Source organism: Protopterus annectens, chromosome 13.part0 (genome assembly GCF_019279795.1).
Source record: "Protopterus annectens isolate FY-2018-M chromosome 13.part0, PAN1.0, whole genome shotgun sequence".
Taxonomy (NCBI): Eukaryota; Metazoa; Chordata; order Ceratodontiformes; family Protopteridae; genus Protopterus; species Protopterus annectens.
This window is the reverse complement of record NC_056747.1, coordinates 838,390,177-838,417,665: the sequence shown is the minus strand read 5'-3', so window position 1 is coordinate 838,417,665 and position 27,489 is coordinate 838,390,177. Positions and strand designations below refer to the sequence as shown.

General features: G+C 39.6%; 1 protein-coding gene across 2 annotated transcripts in view; it reads right to left on the bottom strand.

The window, feature by feature from the left end:
- The window catches only part of USP32 (ubiquitin specific peptidase 32), a 3,310,274-nt gene that overhangs the window by 2,102,732 nt on the left and 1,180,053 nt on the right, over window positions 1–27,489 (bottom strand). For both annotated transcript variants that reach the window (XM_044054559.1, XM_044054560.1), the window contains exon 12: window positions 7,025–7,127. In XM_044054559.1, the coding sequence (XP_043910494.1) occupies window positions 7,025–7,127 (103 nt within the window). The remainder of the gene's footprint in view (window positions 1–7,024; window positions 7,128–27,489) is intronic.

Below are 27,489 nucleotides of genomic sequence, written 5' to 3'. Positions count from 1 at the left end.
ATTAAAGGACTTGCATACAATATCTTGCAAGAGGAACTAAAGGGATGGCAGTCACCATAGAACCTAGAGCTTGAAGAATTAGCTATGCCATGAGAGAAGTCGGACTCAACACTGCTTGTACCTGATCTCTCAAGGTTAGGACGTGATGAGGGGAAGGACAAACAATCTGAATAACTGTGTCCAAGGTAGCGCCCATGAACTCTAAAGTCTGCATAGGGGTAAGATTGGACTTTATCAGGTTTACAGTACTCCCCAGGTGGTTGGCAAGGTTGAAGAAGTAATCTCTGGCCTGTATCTGCTAATGCCTGGTTGGGTAGTGAAGAGCCGGTCATCCAAGTAAGGAAACACCCAGAAACCATGCAGTTTGAAGTGAAGCTGTGAATACTGACATACATTTGGTAAACACCCTGAGGGCTACAGTGAGTCCAAATGGCAGAGCCCTTAACTGGAAATGACTGGCTCCCAGCCAGAAGTGCAGATGACTCCTGGAGTGCCTGTCTATTTTGTTGTGATAGTACGCATCCTTTAAGTTGACAGAACACATCCAATCGTCCTTCCACAGTAGTGGGAGAATGGACTGAATTATCACCATTAGGAACTTGGCTTTCTTTACGAGCAAGTTTAACTTGCTTAGATCCAATATGGATCACAGGTCCCTGGTTTTCTTTCATACTAAGAAAAAGCAAAAGTAAGTTCAGATTCCTCTTTGCATGATTGGGACCTCCTGGATGACTTTTTTTTTTTTTTTTTTGCAGTAGCCTTAGCATTTCTGCTACTGCAAACTCCCTGTGGGTGGAATGTCGGGGAGTCTCTCTGACCTCTCCAGAGGAGAACTGTGGAAGGGAATAGTACAGCCTCTGGATATAATCCCCAACACCCACTTGTTTTGAGTTATATCGGTCCAGGCAGTAGACTATAGACAGAACCAACCCCCGACTGCCTCCAAAGATGAGCAGTCAAGGCAGAGCTTGAGGAGTGCTGAAAGGGCCTATAAGAGAAAGGTTCCCTGAATGCCTAATTCTGCGGACCCCCTCTGCCTTTGGGGGCAGTGTCTCCCATTAAAACTTCCTCCTCTGCCCCTAAAGGAAGAATCCCCGTGTTGATCTTTGTAAGACCCCTGGGATTTATGGAATCAGGTTTTCCTTCCACTGTGCTGATTTCTAGAAAAGGTGTGCAGTGGAGAACCTGACCCTGATGGCAGAGTCTACCCTTCCTGTTCACTGTGGGTTAGGGTTTCTCTGATTGATGGCCCAAACAGTGAGGATCCATCGAAGGGGGCATTAACAAAGGAAGCCTTAAAGGGCTCCGTAAAATCACAAAGCCTGGGGATACCAAGTCCACTAACTTGTCCGCCAGGGGAATCCCCCAGGATGTAGATGGGCCCATCCTGAAGGCTTCCACAAATACAGACTCCTCAGAGGAAGGAGGTTGGGCTAACCAACCACCTCTCTGCAGCAGGATCTCTAAAATGTCTCCGATGGAGACATCCTCAGGTGTTGATCTGGGGGATCTCTCCCCTTCATCAAAGTCCATATCCTCAGTGACGGACTCCGAGGGGGAGTCAATGTGCCTCCTTTTGCATGTCCTCTTACGAGGGATCTCCTCTGTGAGGTGCTCAGGGGAGCTCTCTGAAAAGGAGGGGGATCCCTATGGGGGAAGAGTATGGAAGCCAGTCTGGACTGGCTGACTCGGGACAGGAATGACAGGCTCAAGTCTCTGGTCCAAAGGAAGTCGGTAGGGTGGATCATGGCTCAAAAGGACTGGAGCCCTGTGGGGACAGAAAGCCCTTTCTACCACTAGGAATGCTGACAGACCCAGAGAGTCCTCCCCAATTCCACTGGAGCCAAGGCTACACAGGAAGAGAGGACTGGAATCCCCAAGCCCTGGGTCCCTGGCAAAATCGGACCCAAACTGTCCAGTGCTGAAGGGCCAAGGGGAAGAGACAGCTCTGACAATGTAGAAGCTGATCCCCTCCCCCCAGATCTGATGGGACCTCTCGGATCTGAAACTCGCTGTGATCTAACAACAATGGAACCGAGGAAGTCAAGGCAACAGTCATAGTGGAGGAAGGTAGGCTCCATACACTCGATACCAGATCCCTAGAGTGGCCATGACCCTGTGACTCTGAAATCGAAGGACTGATTGGAGGTGGTGACTGAACTTGTATGGGAAGACTCTAAGACCCCATGGAGAAACAGCCAAGAAGTCCCCCAGCTGGATCTGAGTCTTGAGGATCTTTCTGATCAGCCTGTCCATGTTGGCCTCCAAAAGACTCCTAGAAGACCTGGAGGAAGCCATGGAGGGGGATCTGGAGTGCCTGGAGCGAGTCTGCTGAAGACCATGGACAGAAGAATACTCAAACCCCAGCAGAGGTGTAGGGCCCCTCACTGTAGGATCTGAAGTCTTAGGATGTGAGGAGGAGGGGGTGGCAGTATCTAGTGAACTGGTACTGATCATGGATCTAGATGGATCTGAAGAGAGCTTCAGATCTGCCAGAGCTGATGTAGGCCTCCGATCAGAGGAAGCTGGATCAGAGAGCCTCCCAACCTTGGCAACCCTGTTGGGGGGGGGGGGGTTTGAGCCCCTCGAGAGGAAGCAGGCAAAAGGCCCTTCAAAATCACCTTGTTTCTGCAATCGGCTATGGATCTAGGGTTAAACTTTTCAAAAATAAAGCAGGCTGACTGCAGATGCTCTGCACCCAAGCAGTAGACACACAATGAATGTGCACCAGAATGCAGGAACTTATGTTCGCATTCCAAGCACCATTTGAAACCAGGTGGTTTGTCAGCCATCATACAAGGAAGAAAACTAAACTTCACACACACACATACACACACACACACACACACACACACACACACACACACACACACACACACACACACACACACACACACAGAGAAACCCAGACAAAAAGGCTAAAAGTAGTTTTTTTTTTTAAAGAAAGAAAAGGGGGAAGGAAGCCCAAAGTCCAGAAATGGTTACACAGTGCGCAAGAAAAAACTTTCATTACCACTGGAGTGAAAGAGAAAACTACATGCACACTTTCTATAGGGCAGGGGAAGAATATAACAAGCAAGAGCAAGAAAATAAGTGAAAAAACACTTATCTGATAGGAGATACCCCAGAAAATACTGATAACACACTGGAGACTCAGGAGACCACGTCCAACACTACTGGCGGCAAACAAGATCTTGGGAGGTTGGTTACAGTGTAGGCCACTGTGAATAGTTGAGACTTGGATCCTAGTCTGAAAAAAACTTGGCAAAGTCAGATCAGAGCATAACCCATTCATGAGAAGGAATGAAAGAGACAACAGTAGATCTTCTGTATGCACTCCTACACTTGACCAATAAAGTATAATGTTAAGTGAACCTATGAACCATGCAATTAACTGACCTGACAGCCAAGCTACTAGATATGTACACTACATTCTTCCAATAGCCTTGATCTCCTATAGAAAGGGAGATCCTGTCCATCAGCTGGAACCGTATAACACCTCTTGGCTCTGTCAGCTAGGGGCTGTATACCAGGGTGTTTGACAATTAACCTGCATAACACCCTCACAGATATGAAACAGATAAGGAACAACTCATTGCATACATCTCTTTTTTAAGGGAAAAGAACTGTCCTGTTGATCATCAAAAAACTCCCCCCCCCCACACACACACACACAAACCAGCCACTACACATCTCTTACTAAAAAAATTCCATCAATCTGTAATCCCATTCATCTTTAGTCTGTGCTATATTGTACTATGTCATGCTTTCAATCTTAATTTCTCCTCAAGTGCATTTACTCTAAACATTTGCCAACTAACATACATATTCTTGATAATTTAGGACAATTATGTCTTGCCCCATAACAACCAAAATAAATGGCTGCATCTGATTTGAAACACTAATTGTAATGTTATCATCTGTCCCATCCTACCCATTTAATTCCCCAATAACTTAATATTGTAAAAAATATTCAAAATGTCCTTAAATATGTAATATTCCACCTCCCTTTCTAATAAGCACTCGATATTATGATGTTTATTTTTAACAAGTCCATCCAACATTCTCATAAACATCTGTATCAGTATCCAAGCACATGTCCAACATACATGCTTATACATAATACAATATTGCAAACTTTCTAAGGCTCCCTCTGTTACTTCAAAATCTTACATATGCTACTTCCTAAAAATGAAAATTCTCATTTCAGTACACATATAAATAATTTATATTATAGTCTTCTTTTCTACTTACATTTAATCAAATAGGGAGCAAATCAAATACATCTCACATACTTCATACAAGGTAGCATCTTTCATGCTTACCACATTCAATTAACTTACAGTGCTGCCATTATTAACTGTTCCGCCTACTTCACCCATAGGAAACCTAAAAGGCATGCTGGGCATTACCTAGTCACTTACAATAAATGTTAGAATGATTATTAACCCAGTCCCAGTGTTACTCATTCTATATGGTCTTCCAATTTTAATCTGACTTTGTGGCATTGGCTCCACTACTACAGCTGAACCCACTCCTTTCAAATTATCATTCACACAATTCTCTCGTTGTTCTTTTCTGAAATTCAGACAATCCTAACTACTCAACCTCTTATTTAGTCTTCCTTAATACATTTGAACTACATGATAGAAAGTGACACTCATTACTATACAAATCAATTTTAAATTCCCTTATTCTCCCATGCAAAAGTTGTGTTATAAAATATATCCATTTCACCTCCACAGCATCTTTAATTTGACCAAGACCCCCCCTTCAGTAAAATGTTACTTCATTCCTGCTTATTCTGTCGCAGGTTTAAAATATATCCTCTTGTAAACATTCACTATTAATACACAACACTACTGTAATAATAATATCCCAATGCAATTCTTAAATGAGTTCTAATTATTCTTGATCAAAAAGTTTGCTATCTGTGACTGGTGTAAACAGGAGAAAAACATGTCAGGGAGTGATGGTTGTAGGCTTTTCCAGTGATAACACTCGGGGTCTGGTCAATCTCTATCCCTGTACTTGGAAAGTAATTCTTGCAGGATAAGTACAAGGAACAAATATTGATGCTGTTCTTATTTTTACACACTGAAGCACCTGCCATGGGTATTTTTCTTAGAGCACATTAATAACTGGAATTGTGATTTCGGTTTTGGATGCTGTTGAAGTGGAGGCACCTTTCCCTCTGCCAAACATTCTGAGGACCTGCATTTTTAGAAGATTGAGAAGCTGACACTATAGACTTTTCAGAATTGTCTCACTTTCTCTGTGATGTCTCGTTTAGAAGACACAGTTTTTAGAATGCTTTTCTACAGATTTTTTTCCCAGTCAGATATGACAACAGTGCTTTTGAAGGTCATAGTCTAGTTGCCTTATTAATCCCCTACAAAATATCAAACGGTTCAAGTTTATATTGCACTCAATCTAAAAAATACAAGTGATGGATTCAGTAATCGTTAAATGCTATCTATCCACCACATCTCTTCAAGGAGTCTTTCCTAGTAACAGTAATTTTGAGAATTAAGTACCCTATCCTCAGGGTGCAAGTAGTATGCATCTTAACCCTCTATCTACGATCCTAGAGTATGGAGCCTATATAACTCTGTTTCCTCAGAGGCCCTATAAAGTTCATGCGTTTAGCAAGGCTGTGGGGATGTATATCAGACTTCTGTCTTTGCTATCGTGGTGAAGAGGAGTGCTTGCCAAAGCCTGGGGATAATTAATCCAAATATATCTGAAATATCTTCTTTAGCATACAGTTACCTACTTTTCTCCTTAGCTAAAATATTTCATAAAGTTATCCATTTTTGAAAAAGAAATACTCTCAGGAAGAGAATCTGATGAATCAGAAGACAAAGCTTTACCCTATATTAAGCATTTCACATCCGAATTTACTACCAATTGAATACAGATCCCATCCTCTGTTAAGAATTCTCTGTGATATGTCTTTTTCCTTTTTAAAGATACAGAGGAGTCTACAAAAATCCATGTTCTTCTATCCATTTGCGTTATGACCTCATGAAATCTTCACTGGATTTTCAGCTTATCTAAACCATGCTCGGTCGGTGAATTTTGGATAAACTACAAGAAGTCGATGCCTAACTTGTCAGCACAGCAAACCACAAAAATTAAATTTGCCTAAGAACACACAAGTCAAAATTGTCGGTGACACTGATTAAAAGCAATTTTTGATTATTACAATTTGAACAAGTGACTCTAAAGGTAAGCAAAAGCAAAAAAAGCCAACAATTAAAAAAATGCCACAAAGATGACAGCATTCAATAAAGTAACATGAAGCCGTCTCTCTAATGCAACTGGCATCACAGTGTAAACAAGAGATCTGGAAAGGAATGTCTATTCGCAGAGCATCACAGGTAAAAAGGGAGGGAATTACATCTTGGGAATGTTTCAGATGCTCAGTTGCCCAATGTCTGACAGCATCAGTCCTGCTGCTGACAAGAACAGACCTCATTATACCAAATCAGGAGTTACCAATGTTAAGGTATCAAAACGTCAAACATCAAGAACTCATTATAAAGCAAGATGGATGGTTGCAGGCATGCTACTTTCCACTACCGGGCAAAAATATTTAAAAAAAAAAAAAAAAAAAAAAAAAAAACTTGGCCTAACTGTGATCTAAGTTTCTACTGAAACTGAGAAGCACTTGAGCTTCATTCTCTTGACATGCAGATGAAATCACACACTTGCACTTAAATAAGCTGTACTATTCAACTTTTCAAGGCAGTAACACACCATGATAGCCTGAAGTTAAATATTTCATGCAATTTGTAATTCTTTTGTTTCCATACAACAAAGGTATAAACATTTATTTACTATCCAAGAGGGACATTTGGCTTTAATTTACAGACTGTATTAGGCAGCAGTTTTAATAAGGTTATTTGCACAAAATATACTACATCACTACTCAAACTTCAGCCCAGTATATGAAATGTTTAAAAATGTGCAAAGTGGGCTGTGCTTTATACTGCTGGCTAAAGAATGCTTTGCTACTTACGTATCTGACATAATCCTTCCACTGGTGCCACCACTGTTCTGAAATGAGGAACCACGTATGTCCAGGTTCAAAGCCATGTCTGCTTTCTCTTTCTAGCCATCCCCTGTAATAACAAAGTAAACTGAATGATCAATGCTTGTAAACTAAATTGCCTTAAAAATTCAGATTCCTTCTGTAACATCTTTATTGAATTACCACTTCAGACATAGGCAAACATACATTTATATAAAGGAAAAAGTACAGTTGTGTACACTTACCATAAATGTAGATGTTCGAGTGTATTCACTGTTGCAGTCATTACATTTGGGTAATCTGCTGGTAGGTTGCCCTCAGTCGGCCTGATTAACAAAGTCTTGGGTCCTGCGTTGGTTGCTGTCCCTTCTTCCATGATGTCAGGTCGTCAGGGGTATAAAACATGCAGCTGACGCCATTACATCAGTTTTTCTTGCCCCAGATGTCAGGTGCCCCCCAAATGGGGAGCAAATGAAATTAAAAACACAAAAAATATACCTCCAATCCCAAAAGCAAATACACCAAAAGGGCTTTTAAGCATAGTGAAAGAAAGTAGAGGTATAGCCAGAGAAAAATAGGGGGCTGGAGGGAGGGTAACCAGGACTGCAACAGTGAATACACTCGAACATCTACATTTATGGTAAGTGAACACAACTGTCCTATGTTCTTCGTGTTTCACTGTTGCAGTCATTACATTTGGGTAGAATCCCAAAGCTATGGTTGGGAGGATGGATTTATTCAGCATTAGGAGCAGCTATAAGACCCTGCAGGACAGCAGTGGCAAAGCCTGCTCTGGATTTAGAGAAGAGAGGTAAATGGTAATGTTTGGTGAACGTATGAACTGAGCTCCAGGTAGCAGCTTCTAGAATGTCTTTGGTAGGAACCCCTCTGAGAAAGGCTGCAGAAGTAGATGCAGCCCTGGTGGAATGAGATCTGATCCCCTTGGGGACAGGTTTGCCATGGTGCATATAGCAGAAACGAATACAATGGCTTATCCATTTAGAAATAGTCTGCTTTGAAACAGCCTTTCCCTCTGCCCCTGCAGCAAATGCCACTAGTAATTGCTCAGATTTTCTTAGATACTTTGTCCTGTTTAAGTAGAATCTGCCAATACAGACAATGATTCTTCTGCTAGTAATGATTTTAGAGTTGTGTTTCAATTTGCCAGTAATATTAACCAGTACACTGATGTTGTTAGGAGACACTGGCATTTGCTACAAGATGTCCCTAACCTTAATGATATAATTGGCGATATTCCCTGTTTTAGTTTCAGGAACAATAGGTCACTCAAGCAGCATCTTTGCAACAGAGAACCACGCAACACTGCATGTACTTCTACTCGCCAGGGCACATTTCCATGCAGATCATGCAGTGCTTGTCCCTATATTTATAGCAAAAGCACATATATTCATCCAACAAGGCATTTTAAGTTATGCTCTAATCAATATTCAGATTGCAAGACTACTGATGTCGTTTATTTTTGCTTCTGTCAGCAATGCCCTGCCTTTTATGTAGGCAAAATCAACAGGCTGCTTAAAGACAGAATTTTAGAGCACATTCGTGACATCAGAAACAATAAGCAATCTAATGCACTTGCCAATCATGTTATGTGTACATATTCTTCTCACTCTTTTAAATTTTTTGTTCTGCAACATATTTATAGAAGTCTGAGAGGAGGAGACATAGAAAATGTCACAGAGACCCATGAACAGAAATGGATACTAAAACTTAATGCTGAAAGATATACAGGTCTTAATGGCACTACCTCCTTGATTCCTTTTTTAAAAGCTAGACGCCTTAAACACGAACAGTCAATATAGCCCATGTAAAGGATTTATATGTTCTTTTTTAGATGGATGTATATATTTTATGCATTTACTTATATTTATGTATATTCTTTACACACTTTTTTACAGTTTTGCATGTTTTATTGCATTTCTTATTGTGTGTTTTTAATAGAGGTATATGCTGTGTAGTTGCCTCTTTAAAAGTATTTGAAGCATGACATCATTAATTAACTACAATTGATGTGATAATTGGCTATTTTTATACCTATTTAAGCACTGAAATGCATTTTAGTTTTGTCTGATGAAGCAACCACTGTTGCGAAAGCGCTCACCTTTTTTCGTCTGTTTTTACTTTCATTAAACGTTACTGTGTGTCACCTTGGTGCATTGTGTTTATAATAAGTAGAATCTTAGTTGTCTGTGCACATCCAATGAATGCAGAATCCGCTCACCCTTGTTCTGTGGATTTGGCAAGAAAGTTGGCAGATGAATGGTCTGATTAAGGGCCACACTAGATACCACTTTAGGCATAAAGGATGGATTGGTCATGAGAGCCACCCTATCCGGGTAAAAAATAATGAAAGGCTCCACTGCCATGAGGGCCTATAGTTCTGAAATCCTTCTAGCTGAAGTGACTGCTAAAAGAAAAGCTGTTTTCCAAGAGAGAAATTTTAGGTCTGCAGTAGCAGCTGGCTCAAAAGGAGGTAGAGTGAGTTTTTCCAAAACAAAACTGAGGTCCCATGCAGGAGTTGGCACTCTCCTGGGAGGTCTTAAATTTTTGGCCCCTCTGAGGTACTGCTTTAGCAGCGGATGAGAAAAGAGGGGAGGCTCTGTGTTGTAATGAGCTGAAATGGCAGAGGCATGGATTTTTATGGAAGAAAAAGATAGGCCCTTGTGAAGCATCTCATGTAAAGTAATGCAGAATATGAGGAATATTGGGCATTGCTGTGTTTATTCCTTGTGCTTGGTTCCAGGCATAGAATCTTTTCCATTTGTCAGCATAAGATTTTCTAGTACTAGGCCTTCTAGTCTCCAAAATGACATCCATCACAGGTTTGCTGAGAGGTGTAACTGGTGAAATTAGTTGATTAGCCATGCTGCAAGATTCAGAGTTTGGAGCAGAGTGTGCAGAAACTGATAGTTCTGCTGAGACAGCAGGTAAAGTGTCGGAGGCAGGTACCACAGAGGAAGGTGGAACATATTGCGTAGGAGTGGGTACCAATGTTGGCGAAGCCAGTCTGGAGCAATCAGAATTATTTTTGGTTTTTCCTGTCTGACTTTTATTAAGACCTTGGAGAGCAGAGGCAGAGGGGGAAAGGTATAGACTGATAGATTTTTCCAGCTGAAGGATAGAGCATCTACTTTCCAAGCTTTTTGGTGATGAATTATTGTGCAGAATTTGTCCAACTGATAGTTTTGGGGTGAGGCAAAAAGGTCCATGTATGGGCTCCCCCATTTGCATGTCAACATGCTGAAGATTTGTGGATCCAGTTTCCATTCGTGTGGGTCCATAAGATTTCTGCTTAGGTCATCTGCCAGAGTGTTTTGCTTTCCTGGCAGGAATTAAGCTTGTAGATGTATTTGATAAGTCAAGGCCATGTTCCACAATGCCATGGCTAGTCTGCAAAGGGGGTAGGAATGGGTATCCCCCTGTTTGTTTATGTACCACATGACTGTTGTGTTGTCTGTCTTTATCAGTAGTTGTCCTGGATGAAGATAGTCCTTGAAGGCTGTCAGAGCATTCTGTACAGCTAGCATCTCTTTCTGATTGATATGTAGGTGCATTTGATTTGGGCTCCATTGGCCCCGAATGCATCTCCCTGCCAGATGCGCCCCCAAGCAGAATCTGATGCATCTGTAGTCAGGGTTTGGGCGGCAGGGGGTGGAATGAATGACAGTCCCTTGTTTTGGTGGCAGGCCTCTGCCCACCATAGGAACTCTAGCTGCAGGCAAGGTATGATAGGAATCATTGTTTCCAAGCTGTGACAATGTTGACTCCATAAGCTTTTTAGGTACCACTGAAGTTTCCTCATATGCAGTCTTGCATATGGAATTAGAAGAATGCAGGAGGCCATGAACCCAAAGGCCTGCAGAATTTGTCTTGCGGATAGCTGTTTTTTTGTGGCCACCTGTTTGAAGCATGTCATCAATTGAATTTGTTTTTCTAGCGTAAGGCAAGTCATCTGGGCAGTTGTATTCAAGCTTGCACCCAGGAATGTAATTATTTGAGAGGGCACCAGTTGTGATTTCTTTTCATTTATGGTGTACCCTAAAACAAGTTAGAAGCCTTTTTACAAATGCCAGATGATTTAGAAGTGTGCCCTTGTTTTCTGCCTGAATTAGACAATCATCCAGTTATGGATAAATTTGAATATTTCTTTGCCTGCAAAATGCAATTACTGGTGTCAGGCACTTTGTGAAGACCCTGGGCTCAGTAGATAAGTCAAAGGGAGGTGTAGAGAACTGGTAATGCAAATAACCTGCTTTGAAGGAGAGGTATCTTCTGCAAGATTCCCTGACTGGGATATGCAGGTAAGCCTCTTTTAAGTCTAGAGTTACCAACCAGGCATCCTTGCCTAGCATAGGTAGTAACTGTTGTTGGAGAGTCAGCATCTTGAATTTCGGAATGTCCAGAAATGTATTTAGAATGGATAAGTCCAGAATTGGACGCTATGATTTGCCTTTTCTGGGTACCCGGAAAAGTCTTGAATAAAAATCTTGTCCCTTTTCCTTTTCTGGCACTGGTTGAATAGCTCCCATATTCATGAGGGACATAACTTGTTTCTGAGCCTCTGCCCACTGATTTGGAGGCAGATCTGGCCATCCGTTTGTGATTGGCAACGTGTGGAAATGAAATCTGTAACCCTGGGATACTATATTTAAAACCCATTTTTCCTGGGTAATCAGTTGTCAGTTTTGTGCATGAAGTGCCAGTTTTCCTCCCAAAGGGGCGGCCAAAAGGTTAAGTGCTTGGTAATTGCAGTGGAAAGTCATTGAGACTGTTTTCCATAGGAAGGTGCCTTGTTACTTCCAGATTTGGTGCCTTGTTACTTCCAGATTTGGAAGTGGAGGCACCCCATTGCTTTGCTTTATAAGATCCTTGTGACTGAAACTGGAGCTTTTGGAATGCCTGGGTTTGACCTGAGCAGCTATAGTGGGTACTGGAAAGGACCAGTTCTTAGTAGGCCAGTGCCTACTGAACCTGGGTGGCTGCACTTGTAGGAAATCTTTCACAGTTTGCATAGATTTAGCTTTATCTTCCATTTTTTTCAAAACTTCTTCAGCTTTATTACCAAATAAACTGTCATGTTGCAAAGGAGTATCCAACAATTTAGATTTAACATGGTCAGGCAGATTTTGCTCCTTGAGCCAAGCATGCCTTCTTATCACAGATCCAGTTACAGCAGCCCTACAAGAGGGCTCCAAAGAATCAAAACCACACTGCAAAGTATGTTTTCCAACTTGTTCAGCTGAATATAATAAATCCTGCAACTCTATTTTCCACACAGTCAGAAATCAACATCATTTTCTGTTTAAGTAAACCCATGACATGCTGTTGATATTTAAGTATATGAAGTTGACAGTTTAAAGCCCTGATTGCCAAGGTTGCAGATGTGTAAACCTTCTTACCCCATCTATGCAGTGCCCTGGAATCGCTATCAGAAGGGGTAGGATTTTTAGCAGTAGAAGCCTTAACGCCCTTGGGACTCTGAGAAATGGTTTCAGGGTCAGCAGTAGGGTTTTTAAAGAGGAAGTTGTGGGAGTCAGGAACCCTGTAATATCGGTCTGCCTTACTAGGAGCTGGAGGCAGGGAATCAGGAGTCATACTGGACTCTGAAAAAACATCATCAACAATGTCTAGAACAGGAGGTATAGCCAAAGGCCTATGCTGAGGAAGGAGGAAATCCTTAAGTCTCTTTAGATTCTGAGAAATCCTGACTCTCCCAATGAAAGTGTTCCCATAAGGTATGCAAAGTTTCTCCAAAAGAAAAATCCTCATGAGGAGAAGCAGAAGGAATGGAATCTTCTGCATCAGAGTCCTCATAAGTAGGAATAGATAATTCCTGATCAGAAGAGGAATCAGAAGAAATAGAAACCTGATCTGAAGATTCAGTCAGTGCCTTGCCTAGGCCTCTTTGCAGGAGGGGGATGGGTACACCCCTGATCAAGGTAATTAAATCCTCAGCCATTTTAATCATTTGTTTTTTAGGCATTGGGGCCTGTACACGTGGCCCAAGCGCCGTTTTTTTAGACATAGAAGTAGATTTTGGCCTTAGTTTTGAAGATGGTGTCGGTTTAATATACAAATCTTTAGGCCTGAAAACACCTTCAGAAGCTGGTGCCAGCACACCGGCTCCAGACCCATCCAAGGTAGAGACATCCACGGGTTCAATACTTAAAGTATCTCGTGGCATACCGGACTCCGAATGGGTCTCGTAGAGGCCTGCAAATCAAAAGTAGCGGGTATCACGGGCTGCGAAAGTGCCTCACTGAGGACCGGCGAATGGCTTAGGAGAAGTTTCATCGTCGGTTTTGGACCTTTACGGTCTGTCTCTGTCTTTATCTTTGCGTTTTTTAGGTATTCCGGTAGTCGGATTGCTAACCGACGACATTTCTGGATAGTTAAATCTCGAGCCAAAATATTTAGAAGCAAAAATATACCAACGTTTAGTAGTGCGTTGATTAAATTTAGCACAAAACCGACAGCAAGGAACGTTGTGGTCAGGGCCTAGGCAAGGAATACAGTACAAATGAAAATCCTTATGAGGTATTTGCTTCCCACAAGTAATACAATTATTAACTTTTACTGACATTGGTAAGGAGCAAGAAAAAGTTTCCTCAACAGGGTACTTAGCTTTTAGTTGAAGACTTCAGTTCTGAAACTCGAAAACGAAAATTTCAGGAGTCAGCCGACCGGCACTTGCTAACTGCTTCTGCTTCGGGCACCGCGTGGCAAGAAATACTGATGTAATGGCATCGGCTGCATGTTTTATACCCCTGATGACCTGACGTCATGGAAGAAGGGACAGCAACCGATGCAGGACCCAAGACTTTGTTAATCAGGCCGACTGAGGGCAACCTGCCAGCAGATTACCCAAATGTAATGACTGCAACAGTGAAACACAAAGAACATCAAACCGCATTCAGTTACAAACATTACACATCACATACATACTTTTATATAATTATCATCAATCCAACATTATATACATTGCTCAATTCCTGCCTTCCCATATACCTCACTTCTCCTAAATATTATTCTGAATGTATTGTCCCTACAATTTCCTTTTTTTCTATATAGTTGGCTCTTACCCTTTTCTACAGATCCCACATGCAGTTCTTTTATCTTTGTTGCAATATCCATGACTTAAAATACAGTTAGTTTATACTTTGATTTCCATTGTCTAGTAATTACTTTATTGGCACCCACCAGAAATAAACTTAACAAGGCCTTACTATATCTAGGCAATTCAGATCCTGTATCCCAGCTCAAAAATTAATTTCTATAGTGACACACACTTGCTCACCCAATATTTCTGACAGAGTACTCTGTAGGGAATTTATAGTGTCTACCAACTCATTACACAACCAATATATATATATATATATATATATATATATATATATATATATATATATATATATACACATACACACACAAACATATATTCTCATTTACCTCTTTCTTACACACCACTCCTCTAACACTTCCCATCTACCTGAAGAAAAATTCCTTGGAGTCTGCTTGCAGTATAAAAATACCTGTGCAAACACTTCCAAACAAAAATCCTAAACCTTCAAGACTTAGTTGAATGTTTGGGAGCCATGTATATGTCCATCCATTGTTTCTTTGTGAACCACTTATCCAATCTTTTTAACTTCCTGTGATCGATTCCTATAGCTATCATGCAATATTTCATATGCCCTACTAATTATACATTTTTAACAGCAACTTCTATTCAAGACTCAACTAAAAACTGTACCACAGTAGGCCTTTCACTTAGGATTCCTCTAGCCATTTCTCTCTGCCTATACTATGATATCAGTCCTTGACAGGGAAGGCAGTCTCTAGCCTGCAGTCTAAATGATTTCATGACCTCTTCCCATTCTTTTATCTTTCCCTTTCTAGTTCCTTGCTCCCAATACCGTGGTTCCTTTGTCAGTTTTCTCAATTAAATTCCAGCCCCCCTCTTGCCAATTCTCTGTACCCTTAACTGCAGTCATCCCTATTGGAAGAATCACTTTACTCTATTCTCACTTCCTAGACTTCTTCCTGGTACTTTATGAATATAATATTCTGTATGGATCTGCATCCTTTTTCCACTTGAAATTATAGCTTTCTGGTACATTACGTACAACAGCCTTAACTGTGTAGCTGTAAAACACCCCTTCAAATCAAGTAGTACAACAGCCTTAACTGTGTAGCTGTAAAACATCCCTTCAAATCAGGTAATCCTAAATCACCTTGTTCTAACGGAAGGATCAATTTATCCCACTTGACACTTACCTTCTTCCCACCCAGATAAAATCCTTCAACTCTATTAATTATGGTCCACAACTTCCCATCTGGTTAATAAAAAAGTGCCTGATCTGTACATAAAAACTAAAGGGACTACAAACATTTTCATTGATTATAACTAGCTTTCCATATCTATAAAAACAAGCTTCCAGTTTCTCAGTTTTTATATTATCTTTGTTTAGTCTCTTCCCACATATCCTTAGCTGCTACAAAAGAATCCTATTTAACCCATACTTACTCCTTTATACTTTATGTCCCAAAAAATATGGGTATTGTTGAACAAATTCATGAGTAGGTACATAGCTTACAGCTACAGTTTTTATCTTGTCTTCATTAAGTTAATATCCCCCAAAAAATGTGAAACAGTTTCATAATGTTCCACAACACTGAGATGTCCTTTTCTCGTTTTTTCAGGTACAAAATAACAGAGTCTGCAAAAAAAGTCAATTTTTCTTGATTACCATAACAATTACATCTTTGAATTTCTGAGTCCCTTATTTTCTTTATCAATGACTCTAAATATAATGCAAATAAAAAAGGGGGAAAAGGACACACCTGGCAGGTTCCGCTGTTCAGACACAACTTATCAGAGAGGGATCCTCCCACTTAAAATTTTGCCTCTGATCCCTCATATAACCTCCTAATTAACATTATTATTGTATCAGGGAAATACAACCTACTTCCATTGCCCTACTCATAAAATCCTAGCTTACTCTGTTGAATGCTTTCTCTGCATCAAGGCTCACCAACAACAGCTGTATTTTATTATATTCTACTTCTTTCTGGATCATCACTGTTCTATTAATTTTGTCAAATGTTTGCTTCCTCTCCACAAAACCACAATGAGCCATATTCATCAATGCTGGCAACACCTTTGCCATTATTTTAGCTATTATAGACATAAACACTTTACAATCAAGGTTTAAAATTGAAATGTGCCTATATGAAGCGGGTTCTGGTGGGTATTTGCTATCTTTAGGTATTACAGCCACCAAATATTTCTTCCAGGGTGTTGCTGCTTTCCTCCTTTTAAAACACTGCTAAACAAAACCTTACAGATATTTATCACTCTCTTTCCTCCTGGCTTCCAACTTTCACAAGAATACCATCTATTCTTGAAGACTTTCCTGCAGATTTATTGTACATCACCATTTTATCTCATCTCCTCTTATCTTAACTGTTAATTGCTGATCTTCCTCTACCTGCAACCTTGGCATACTTACATATTTCCATTTGTACGTTTCCGCATTCCCCTGCTTTAAACAAATTTTCATAAAATTCCTCTAATACCTCTACAGGCTTTATAGTTATTTTTCTTGTTACAGGCTCCCTAAGTTTGAGAACAACTCGGTTACCAAATTATGGAACACATTATCACTAGAAATAAGAACTACCTTAACCCATAAGAATTTCAAATTGAATTTAAAAGAATTCCTACTCATGTCAAATAGTTGCCCCTGTTTTAAAGAAGGCTGAATTCTTTGTCACGTTTACTCCACTCCTCTACCTCACTAATTTTTCCCTTCTTACTTCCCCTAACCTCCTCACGTCCACCTCTCTTTTCCTTTTGTCCAGTCCCTTCCCTCTCTCCCCTTTCCTGCCTCTTTTCACCCACTGTTATCTCTTTCTGCAGCCACCTCTACTACTTTCATCTTTATTACCACTGCAATACCTCTTCCACTAACTCTCACTGGCCTCTAACAGCAATCCCCATTGTCCTATCTACTTCTTTTACTGAATCTCTAACTCATTCACATCTCTCTTCATTGTTTTTCTTCACAACTCTTTTTTTTCCAATGCCATAATTCTCCCACTACTGCTACTACTTACTAATGGTGTACTCTGTACTGCATTCAGTCTGTCAGACCAGTTGCACAATCTCCCTTTCTCTTTAAAATACCTCTTTGTGTAACCCTTTAAGGAAGAAATTTGTGCCTCCTAAGATAAACAGTTTATCTATCATACTTTGTTACATCCATGACACTGTGAGTATATTCATATATGATATCTAATTAACTATGCAAAGTGCTACCGTGACTACCTTGCTCTTTAATCTTTCGTCTAAATGTACATACTTGGATCTCCCTCAGTTCCTGGGTATGAAGTTTTATATTCTGTTGTTTAATTATGTAAAAATTACTTCTCTGTTTCTCTTTGTATTGATTTTTCTTTTGGATACTATTGTTTATTATGTAAAAAAAATAATTATTTTATGTTATCTTTGTATTGGAGCTTTTCTCCCTGAACCTCCACTGAAAATGGGTTTTTTACCCAGCCAGACTTTTCAGATAACCAAATATCAAATAAATAAACAAACTCGTTCTAGTTTCTATTGCCCAAGTTTTTGTGCTAAGAGTTTTTGTGCTCTGGAGTTCTCAAAAAAGGTTGCTTAACAGCAATCTTTCTGAAATCATGCATGTTATCCAGATACTCCCTTATTTTCTCTTTAGCACTCTGTAGTTATGCCTGTTTTTGTTCTGTGAGATTCCCCTTATTCTCCAATACTTCAATCTTTGTTAGCCTCCTCTAAATAATCCTCATTATTTCTTAAATATCTCTTTTTCTTTTATTTTTATCCAGTTTTTAAACTCCACTTTCATTTTATCCCATCACTAGCTGTAGCTTCTAAAGAAATTTCTATCTTCCTTAACAGTTATCGGATAATTTTCACTACCCATTCTTTAAATTCCTCAAACAATTTTCACTACCCATACAGATAGTACATGCCAAGATAATCCTTCTCACCTGCCAATAAATTTTACTACCACAGCTCTACAATTACTAACTTGTTTCCCTCTTCTATCATTATTGGAGCTCCTATAGCAATTAGTATAACTACTTTTCATTTGTCCCTGTTATTCTGCTGAATACACATCCTGAATTACTTTCTTTATCAAATTCACATGCCCACTTCTTTCCAAATGTGTCTCCTGTAGAATTGTCATTTGCACTCTGCATTTCTTAATATAATTCAATACTTTAACCTTTTTGTCTACACCTGTAAGGCCATTCATGTGCCAAAAGTATATGTATATCGCAGCCATTAAAAGAAGTTCTTAGTCCCACCTATTACATGTGACAGCTTTTTAAATGTCTACTTCTAGCCTGTGTTACATGCATTCACTAATGTCTGACAGGTTGATGGTCTCTTATATAGTTGTTTCTTGTCATCTCCATTTAAACTCATGTCATATTTTACAATACTTTTTATTTTAATGAAAACCCCCAAAAAGCACAACCTCAGAACACCCTCATAACCTATTAACTTAAAACACACAAAACTAAGTGCAGCTTATAATGAATTTTACCCTCCTGGTAGGAACAACTGTCCCATATCAACAGCTGCACACACAGGCATAACATAACCTAACAATAATGTTATCCATGCTAAAATGCATGTTACAGCCTGTGCTCCTACTTATAATTGCTGTCTGATCTTGTATTATTCTTCATTCCCCTCCCAGATGTGAAAAACAGCTTACATACTTTCAGAAAACTTTAACCTTTAGCCTTAAAAAATGTTCTGGCTTTTATTGCTTCCTCGTACAGCCAGCTTGCCTCAATGGAAATACAACCACCAAATCTACAGCTCTGCAAACCTCTCATTACATTTAGTGTCCTCTTATTTACTCGTTTCCAAAAAAACTTTGTTATTAAACAAAAGGCCTTAATCTAGACATCCAGCTATGCAAAAGAAAGAGAGAACATATCAACTCTACGTACATTATAATTTATGCACTTTTACACCCATCCCAACCCTACCCCCAACTCAAGATTACAACACATTAACTTAAACATGCTTTGTCTAGTCTTTCTTCTTTTACAGTGTAATACCTACATTTCTTGAAACTAAAAAATGAAAAAAGGCACTTGTTTACTTTAGTATCTTTATCACATACAACAAAATGAAAATGCTTTACTATATAACATGCAATTTTTATAATGAAATGTTTTATGCAAATACTGTTAAGAACAAAAATGGTTTTACTTAGTTATTTTTTCTTTTTTTTTTCTCTTACATTCTCATTCCCTTCAGTGTCCTTCTAAACATTAATATAACATGAAGTGGGCATATGCATTTTAATCCTCCACAAGTTCAACGAAGTGAACAAAAGTCCAGTATTTCCACTTTATCTTGTAAAGCCATATTTCACAAATGTGACTGACACTTTATAGTCTTCCTGTTCATCTCCATCATTCATCCTCATAACTCTGGTTCAAATCCAATGTACTCCTAATAATTCTAGTCAGCTCCTGTGCTTTTTTCTGTTTCTCAAGCATTTGCCTTTGGAACACTGGAAAAGGTTTCACTGGCAAAGTCTCCCTATAGGCTTTATCATCAGATAAATGAGAAGTACAGTCCCCTTTTGTTTGATGGCTCACTTTTTGTTGGACAAACGTTTGCACTTCTTTAGCATGTTCTATATAGAAAATGACTTCGAACCTCCAGGAAAAAAATACTCTTTAAGACGGCTGGGTACAGCAGCTTGAATCTCACACCTCCTTCTCGACTTCCCTGATTCTTGAGCTAAATTTGCTTCTATTCTGCCTGGTTTACAGTGAATAATGATTTTGCACAAATACTCTTCTGTCTCCAATTTTTTAATATGTTGCCTTTTTGCCAAAGTTTTGTCATGATCAATTCTTTATGCTAGTATGACTGCATCTGTACTAATACAGGTCTTGGCTGCTTTCTCGTGGCAAGGTTAGGAGTCAAGAGTGTAGCTTGGCAAACTCGGTGTACTAAAATGAGTACATTTTTTTCTGAGCATCTCTTGGAAACTTCAAAACCTAACCACAAAATGTTTAAAACTTTGTAATCAAATACTTACATTATAGAAATATACAAAGAATGTTTGCTTTAAAGGAAAGTACTTCTACAATAGCTTTTGATGGGTGCAGATGATAACAGTTGAAAATAATGTGTCTACTCTCTAAATGTCTGGGGGTAGCATTTTCAGGGTTGAGTACATTTTTAAAATCATAGATGGGTGGTGGGGGCAGCAACATTAGGTTTGAGTACAAAATGTAAATTTCTGGCTATACTCCTGATTGGAGCATACATACAATGTGCCTTTTCAATTAAATCTGGCTATGAAATACTAGTCCTGTTGCTCATTTGTCCTTTCATAAAATGAATACAGTATCTGCCTTTCTGTTTCTCTTGTACAGCAGAAAATTTCAGATATTTTCCTGCATGCTCTGCTCTCTAATTCTACCATGTTTTGAAATATTTCTTCTAGAACACACTCAGCCAGCTTTTTCTTCATTTCAACCTTCGTTTTTTGAAGTTGTATCAGTTCATCTGAATGTTTTCTCCATGTTTCTTCTTTTCTGGCATCCAGACAGTGTACTTACTAGCCAGTAACTTAATTTCTTAAACTTGCAGAGTTTCTGGCCCTTACCTCTTAGTTTTTTTTCACACTGGGAGAGCTGATATCAAGCTGCTGATCAGTCTGCAACCATCTTGAAAGTCAATTAAAACAGATTACTTCTTGAGGCGTATATCAACATCAGAACACTTGTTTAATTACTGAAAATTTAAAATGAACAAGGTAAACAACTCAGAAGAATGCTACACTTACAAAATAGAAACCTGCATTGCAACAGAATGTCTGCAAATCATTCAAACTAAATGAAAGTACAGTTTTGTATGTAAGCATACCATAACAGTACACGATCGAATGATCACTGCTGTTGCAACTTTAGCTATATGGGTTACATCCTGCCAAGGATTCAAGCCACTTTCCACACTCTCAAACCATTATGCAGCGTGAAATGAGATGCCTAAATAACACAGGTTTGAGAGCCAAGCCCTTCAGAGCTTTCATGCCATATGAGTGAGGCAGGCTGAACCCTGAGGGGACACAACTAGGAGTAAAAAAAAAAAAAAATATATATATATATATATATATATATATATATATATATATATATATACACACACACCCTGACATAAATAAAAAACAAAAAGGGGAATGGAGGGATGAGTTGCTACTGCAGCAGTGATCATTAAAACATCTACAGTTATGGTAAGCTTACTTACACAACTGTATTATGTTCGTCATACTGATCACTGCTGAAGAAGCCTTAACTATATGGTTAGATTTACCTAGCTCTTAGCATTTGGGAGGTAGAAAGGGAAGGGTCCAGGAGCTCCTGGAAAACAGCTCTTGCAAAGCCTGATCTAGACCTAAAGAAAAAAATCAAGCTTGCAATGCTTTGTAAAAGTAAGTATACAGGACCAAGTTGATTTTTCTAGAATAATAGAATCCAGCCCTTTCTAAAAAGCTACAGATGAAGCCAAGGTCATGGTAGAATGAATCTTGACCCTGCCTAGAACATTTTTGTTGTAGGGAGAACAACAAAAAAGCAACAGTCTGAAAGAACCATTTGGAAACAGTCTGTTTAGACACAGTTTGTCCCTTCTTACCTTCACAAGAAATGAACAACTGCTCCTAATATCTGAAAAGATTTACTTCTGTCGATATAGTACCCTAGTTGTAAGTGGATTTCCAAGGGTTGGCGTATCCTTTCTCTCCAAATTTAGGGCTTAGGAAAGAAAAGAGGGAGATTGATAGTTTGGCTTCAAGTAAACTTGATACCTCTTTAAGCATAAACGGATTTGTTCTCAAAGAAAACCTGTCTCTGTGGAAAATGAGATAGGGTTCACACACCATAACAGCTTGCAACTCACTTACTCTTCTTGCAGAGGTCAAAGCAATCAGTAAAACAGTTTTCCATGTTAAGAGCTTCAAGTCAAACTGATCAGCTGGTTCAAATGGAGCAAGTGTCAGCTTCTCCAACATAAAAATTAAGATCCTAAGGAGGAGCCTTTAGTCATGTCTCTTAAGGAAAATCCCTTTTAAAAACATTTTCAAATTAGAATGCATTGAAAGGAGGGAGCCATATAAAACATTGTTGAATTGGGTGACAAATGAAGCTTGATGGAGGAATAAGAAAGGCCAAAAGACAGTAACTCACACAAATACTGTAAAACTAGAGGAACACCTGCCTTGAATGGGTGCCATTTTTGTTGCTGCCACCAACTTGGAAACCTTTCTTATTTGCTAATATATGATTTTCTGGTAGCAGACATTAGTTAGTACCTGCTTACATCCTCAGTAAACAGGTGCCAAAGGGTATTAAGACCATATCATCCAGGCACTCAACTAAAGTTGATTGAGGTTGGGTGTATCAAACATTCCTGTTCTTCTTTGTGTACTTCCATTCTTTGAGGAAGCTTTTGGTAATTGTCCCTGGCCATTTTCAAAAGAGGGGAGAACCACTGCTGCCTGGGCCAGAAGGAAGTCACCACAATGATCTTGGGGGATTCCTTCTGAATCTTCAGAAATACCCTGGGTATCAGTGGAAAGGGTGGAAAAACATACAGGAATATTCCTGTTCAAGGAAAGGAAAAGGCACCTGGGTCTCTTAAATATTCATTCTGACTTGTTGGAACATACTTTGGGGGACCTCCAGTCTTTTGTTCTGGAACCCCCTTGTCATTGTTTCTTAAATGTTCAATGCTAGGAGTCTAAACAAAAAAGTCCACTCCCTAGAAGCTCTCTTTACCCTAGAGAATACTGATGTCTGTGCAGTCACTGAGACATGGTTTAAAGTTGCGCAGAGCACACCAACAGTGCAAGGTTATAATGCCTTCCACACATTTAACCCAGCTACTTCACAGGCAGGGACTAAAGGTGGAGATATCTCTGTTTACATCAAAAATAAATATACTTCAAGGCTGGTCAAATAGGACAATGCACTTGAGTTGCTCCATGTTCAAATCACCATAGGTAAATTCTAATACCAATTCCTTGCAAGCTACAGGTCACGCTCTATGACCCAGGAAAACCATACCATGTATTTAAACTTATTAGAAACCCTAACCATCTAACCCAATACCATATTTATGGGTGACTTTAATTACCAAACTCCAACAAAAACAGGTCAGCACTCAGATGAGGTCACAATTTAAAAATACTTTATTATTAGACAACAGCCCAATCAAAAATAGACCGGTTCCGGCACTATAGCCTTCTTCAATGTGACACTGATGTCAACAGACCCTGACGAAGGCTATAGTGCCGAAACTGGTCTGTTTATTTTGGATTGGGCTGTTGTCTAATAATAAATTATTTTTAAATTGTGACCTCACTATCCCGATGCTGGCCTGTTTTTGTTGGAGTCTGTTTTTTCTTTGTGGCCATTGCACTTGACGTATGTGCGGAAGTTTCTGCTTGGGTTTTGACCTTAATTATCCCACTATTAACCAGAATCCTAGACGACACCAACCATACATGCACAGAGATTTCTGGATTTTGTAAACCCAAACTCCGTGGACCAGACAGTCAATAAACCAACCTGGGATGCAACCATACTGGATCTGGTCCTCACTAATATGGGAGACTGCTGCGCACCCCCTACTGTAATGCCTTCCCTGGTAAGGTCAGACCACAAAATGGTCTTCTTTGAAGTAAAAATAACTTGGACCCCCAGCTAAACCTGGAATATTCAGGAACTATTCTAAGGCTAACCTCCTGCTATTAAGTGAGAATCTGGCAAAATGTCAAGCCCCCATAAATCCTGAGAACACTGCTGCCTATGCAGAACTGTTCACAGAAACCCTGTACAAGCATGTTAACAGCAGCATACAGGCAGCCATACCCATCAGGAAGAAGCACAGAACTAACTCAGAAAACAAGCTACCCTGCTGGAATCACAAATTTAATAGGCTGTATAACAGGAGGAAGAAAATCATGGCAAAAATTAGGAGTTGTAGCATCTAGCATAATAAAAGCACTCTCATCAAATTAAACAAACAACTCAGAGGACAAATAAAGTCTACCAAAGCCAGATATGATGTAAGTTTAGCCTCCCAGGCCAAGGACAACCACAATGCATTACTTAGCTATATCTGCAACCTCAAAGCCAATATACAATTGTGTGCAGAGCTCATTGTAAATGGAGCCACCTACACTGATCCAGAAGATATAGCAAACACTACTGGCTGATAAATTCAGCTCCAACTTTATCCCTCTCTCCCCCTCAACCTTCCCTCAGGAAATATCATCAAATACAACTCCCCCTATCATCACTGGGGAACAGGTCCTTAATGGTCTCTCTAAGACAATGGGCCCAGACAACATCCCAGGATGCCTTCTAAATAGCATGAAACATGACCTATCGGGGCCTCTGGAATTACTATTTAACTGTAGCCTCCAAACAGGCTTTGTGCCTCATGAATGCAGAAAGGCAACAGTCATCCCTCTGTGCAAAGGTGGACCATCTACAGACCCTGGAAACTGCAGACCCAAACGTCTCACTAATCTTAGATGTAAAAGCCATGGAAAGAATTAGCATGGAGATGATCAACAAAGATACAGTAAGCCTACAGACACTGGACCCAACCAAGTTTAGTTTTGTCAAGGGCAGATCATGCCTACTTAATCTGGTGAACTTCTTTGAGAAGGTCACCAAAGTAATGGATGAGGGCAAAATCATTCACACTGCCTACCTTGACCTGGCCAAGGCATTTGACACAATACCCCACTAGGGCATTGTTGACAAACTCAAGAGGTTGGGTACAAACCTGTATGTCACCCAGAGGATAGCCACCTGGCTCACAGACAGGATCCAGGAAGTTAGAATTGGGGAGTCCACCTCTACAAAGAGGCCAGTCACAAGTGGAGTCCCTCAGGGATTAGTCCTTGGACTGCTTCTTTTTGGCATTTACTTCTCAGAAGTCATGGCCAATGTCAGTGGTCTCTGGCTTAGTAAACTTGCAAATGATAGCAAATTAGGAGCTGTCACTGAATTTCACACTGACACAAATGTTCTCCAGGAGGGACTAACACAAACAACTGGTGTCAGAGCTATGGACTAAAACTAAATGCCACCAAATACATAACGTATTCTTTGGGAAGTCATCCATCCCTAGTAACTATCATATTGACAACACACCCCTTAGAGTAGACCCAGTAGTCAGGGACTTAGGGACACACATATATAGTAACCTAGCCTTTGACCATCACATGTCTACAGTGGTGAGGAAATCATTCTATGTTGTACAAGGAAGTCATTGTGCCACTGTATTCGGCATTCAAAAGATCTATCATTGAGTACAATGTCTCCTTTGGTATGTACCTAACCAGGCATATCCAACAACTGGAACGTCCACAGAGGTTGCTCACTAAAAGAATACAGGGCATAAGTAATGTCCTATGTAGACACTTTCAAGGCCCTATCCCTGTATTCTTTCTCCTACAGGCTTTTGAGTGGAGATCTATGCCTGGCATACAGGGCATTGTCAGACCCCACTCTGATGGACCTCCTGCATTTCCACAAAACAAACCGCACCAAAATTACCAATTATAAAGACTTAAACCTTGCTTGTGATATAAATAGGACCTGCTAGAGAGAAAGGTATGTATCCCTGAGACTAGCCCGTCTACAGAACAAGCTCCCCATCCACGTGAAGCAGAGTTCCTCCCAAACTCAATTCAAGTGTAACTTGGACAACTGGATGGGAAACTGGAAATTCATCCCTGGTTTGGCACCTATGTGTCTAATGGACAAAGGTAACCTACAAATGGTTCATCTCCCAGGCCCATGCTTACACTTATCAAGGGCATCAGAACTTGTCAGAGATTTGGGATGCGTGGCTAGGCTTAAAAAGACCCTTGTGTTCTTTAGCCTAGTAAACACCTATGAACCTATTTACCAGCATTTTGCTGACACTGTTCATTTTGATTCTTGCCAAAGCTGGATAAGGGGTTACAGAATCCCTTGGAAAATTTGAAAAGGACGGCTGAAAAATCTGTGAGAGTCCTTGTTTCAGCTTACCACTCTCATCACACTATTTGATAACCTCGACAGGGACCAAAACCAAAATCTTTATCCAAAGGAAAATTTAAAAACTCATTTTCAAATCATCTTGGAGGTTCAGAGAATGCAGCCAGACAAACCTCCTCAAAAAACTACCAGTGGCCATATCCCTGGAAGAACTATCAGCAGAGTAATACGCACACTTTAAACAGAGTTGTGATAGAATAAACTAAACCATTTACAGCAGATGATCCTCAACAAGAATAAAACCACAGGCAAATATTCCTCATAATCTCACAATTAGAATAAACTTAATCCAAAATTGCAGAAGCATACACTTTTCCCGTACACTTAATGATTTTCCTATCCTTAAAATAAATTAAAAGACAGCAAAAAGAACAAAAACAAAACCATTTAATCGATAAAAGCAAACACAGCATTAACAAAGCATTAACAGTAAGTGCTTTTGCCCTTTATACAGACTTCTTCAGACTGAATAATGCTGGTTACAAAACACATTTAAATAGAAAAATTAAATCACATGACCATATTGAAAACGAAATGCTTTAACCCTTTTCTTACAAAATCTTCGTGATTATTTAAGCTGGGTGGTAGCTAATCTCACCTGCCACAAATATTCATGCCACCCCAACTCATCTTCTGCATCAAACATCCTACCAAAGTTTTTAATTTCATCAAGAACTAAAAATTTAAAACTAACCTTACATGTACTTGATTTGTAATGTTTGGCTAACGCATTCCTTTCTTCTCCTAATTTTACAGCATGTTTATGCTCATATATACACTTATATAGTTCTCTAACAGTACGACCAACATAAAAGGAAGGACAAGATTTTCACGTAACTAAATATACAAGAAATTTCAATTTGTGTGAGTAAAAGCCCATTGATCTTGACACAATAGTTAATAATAAATATGAAATAATAAATAGTAAATATTGTGGGAAGAAATATCCAGGGAATTGTTATGGCTAGGCTTGTATAGGCCCTAGGGCCAATAGCCTAGTACCAACCTACGAACCTATAAATTCACTCGATTCCACATATAAATAATCGCACAAGTTGCTATTAAAACATTTCATCATACCGAATGTATTCCTTATTTCTTTGAGTTTACTGACCTTAGCTTGAAAAAAAATTTTTAAAGCTCAACCTTTTTTCTGCACAAAGACAGGGTGATCACTTACTATTTTGTTAATTTCTGCGCAACTTGTAATAATTTTCCAATTAATAATAATACTTTTAATAGCTGTTGTATCTACACTACTGCTAATTTGCATAGACATTCAGAAATCC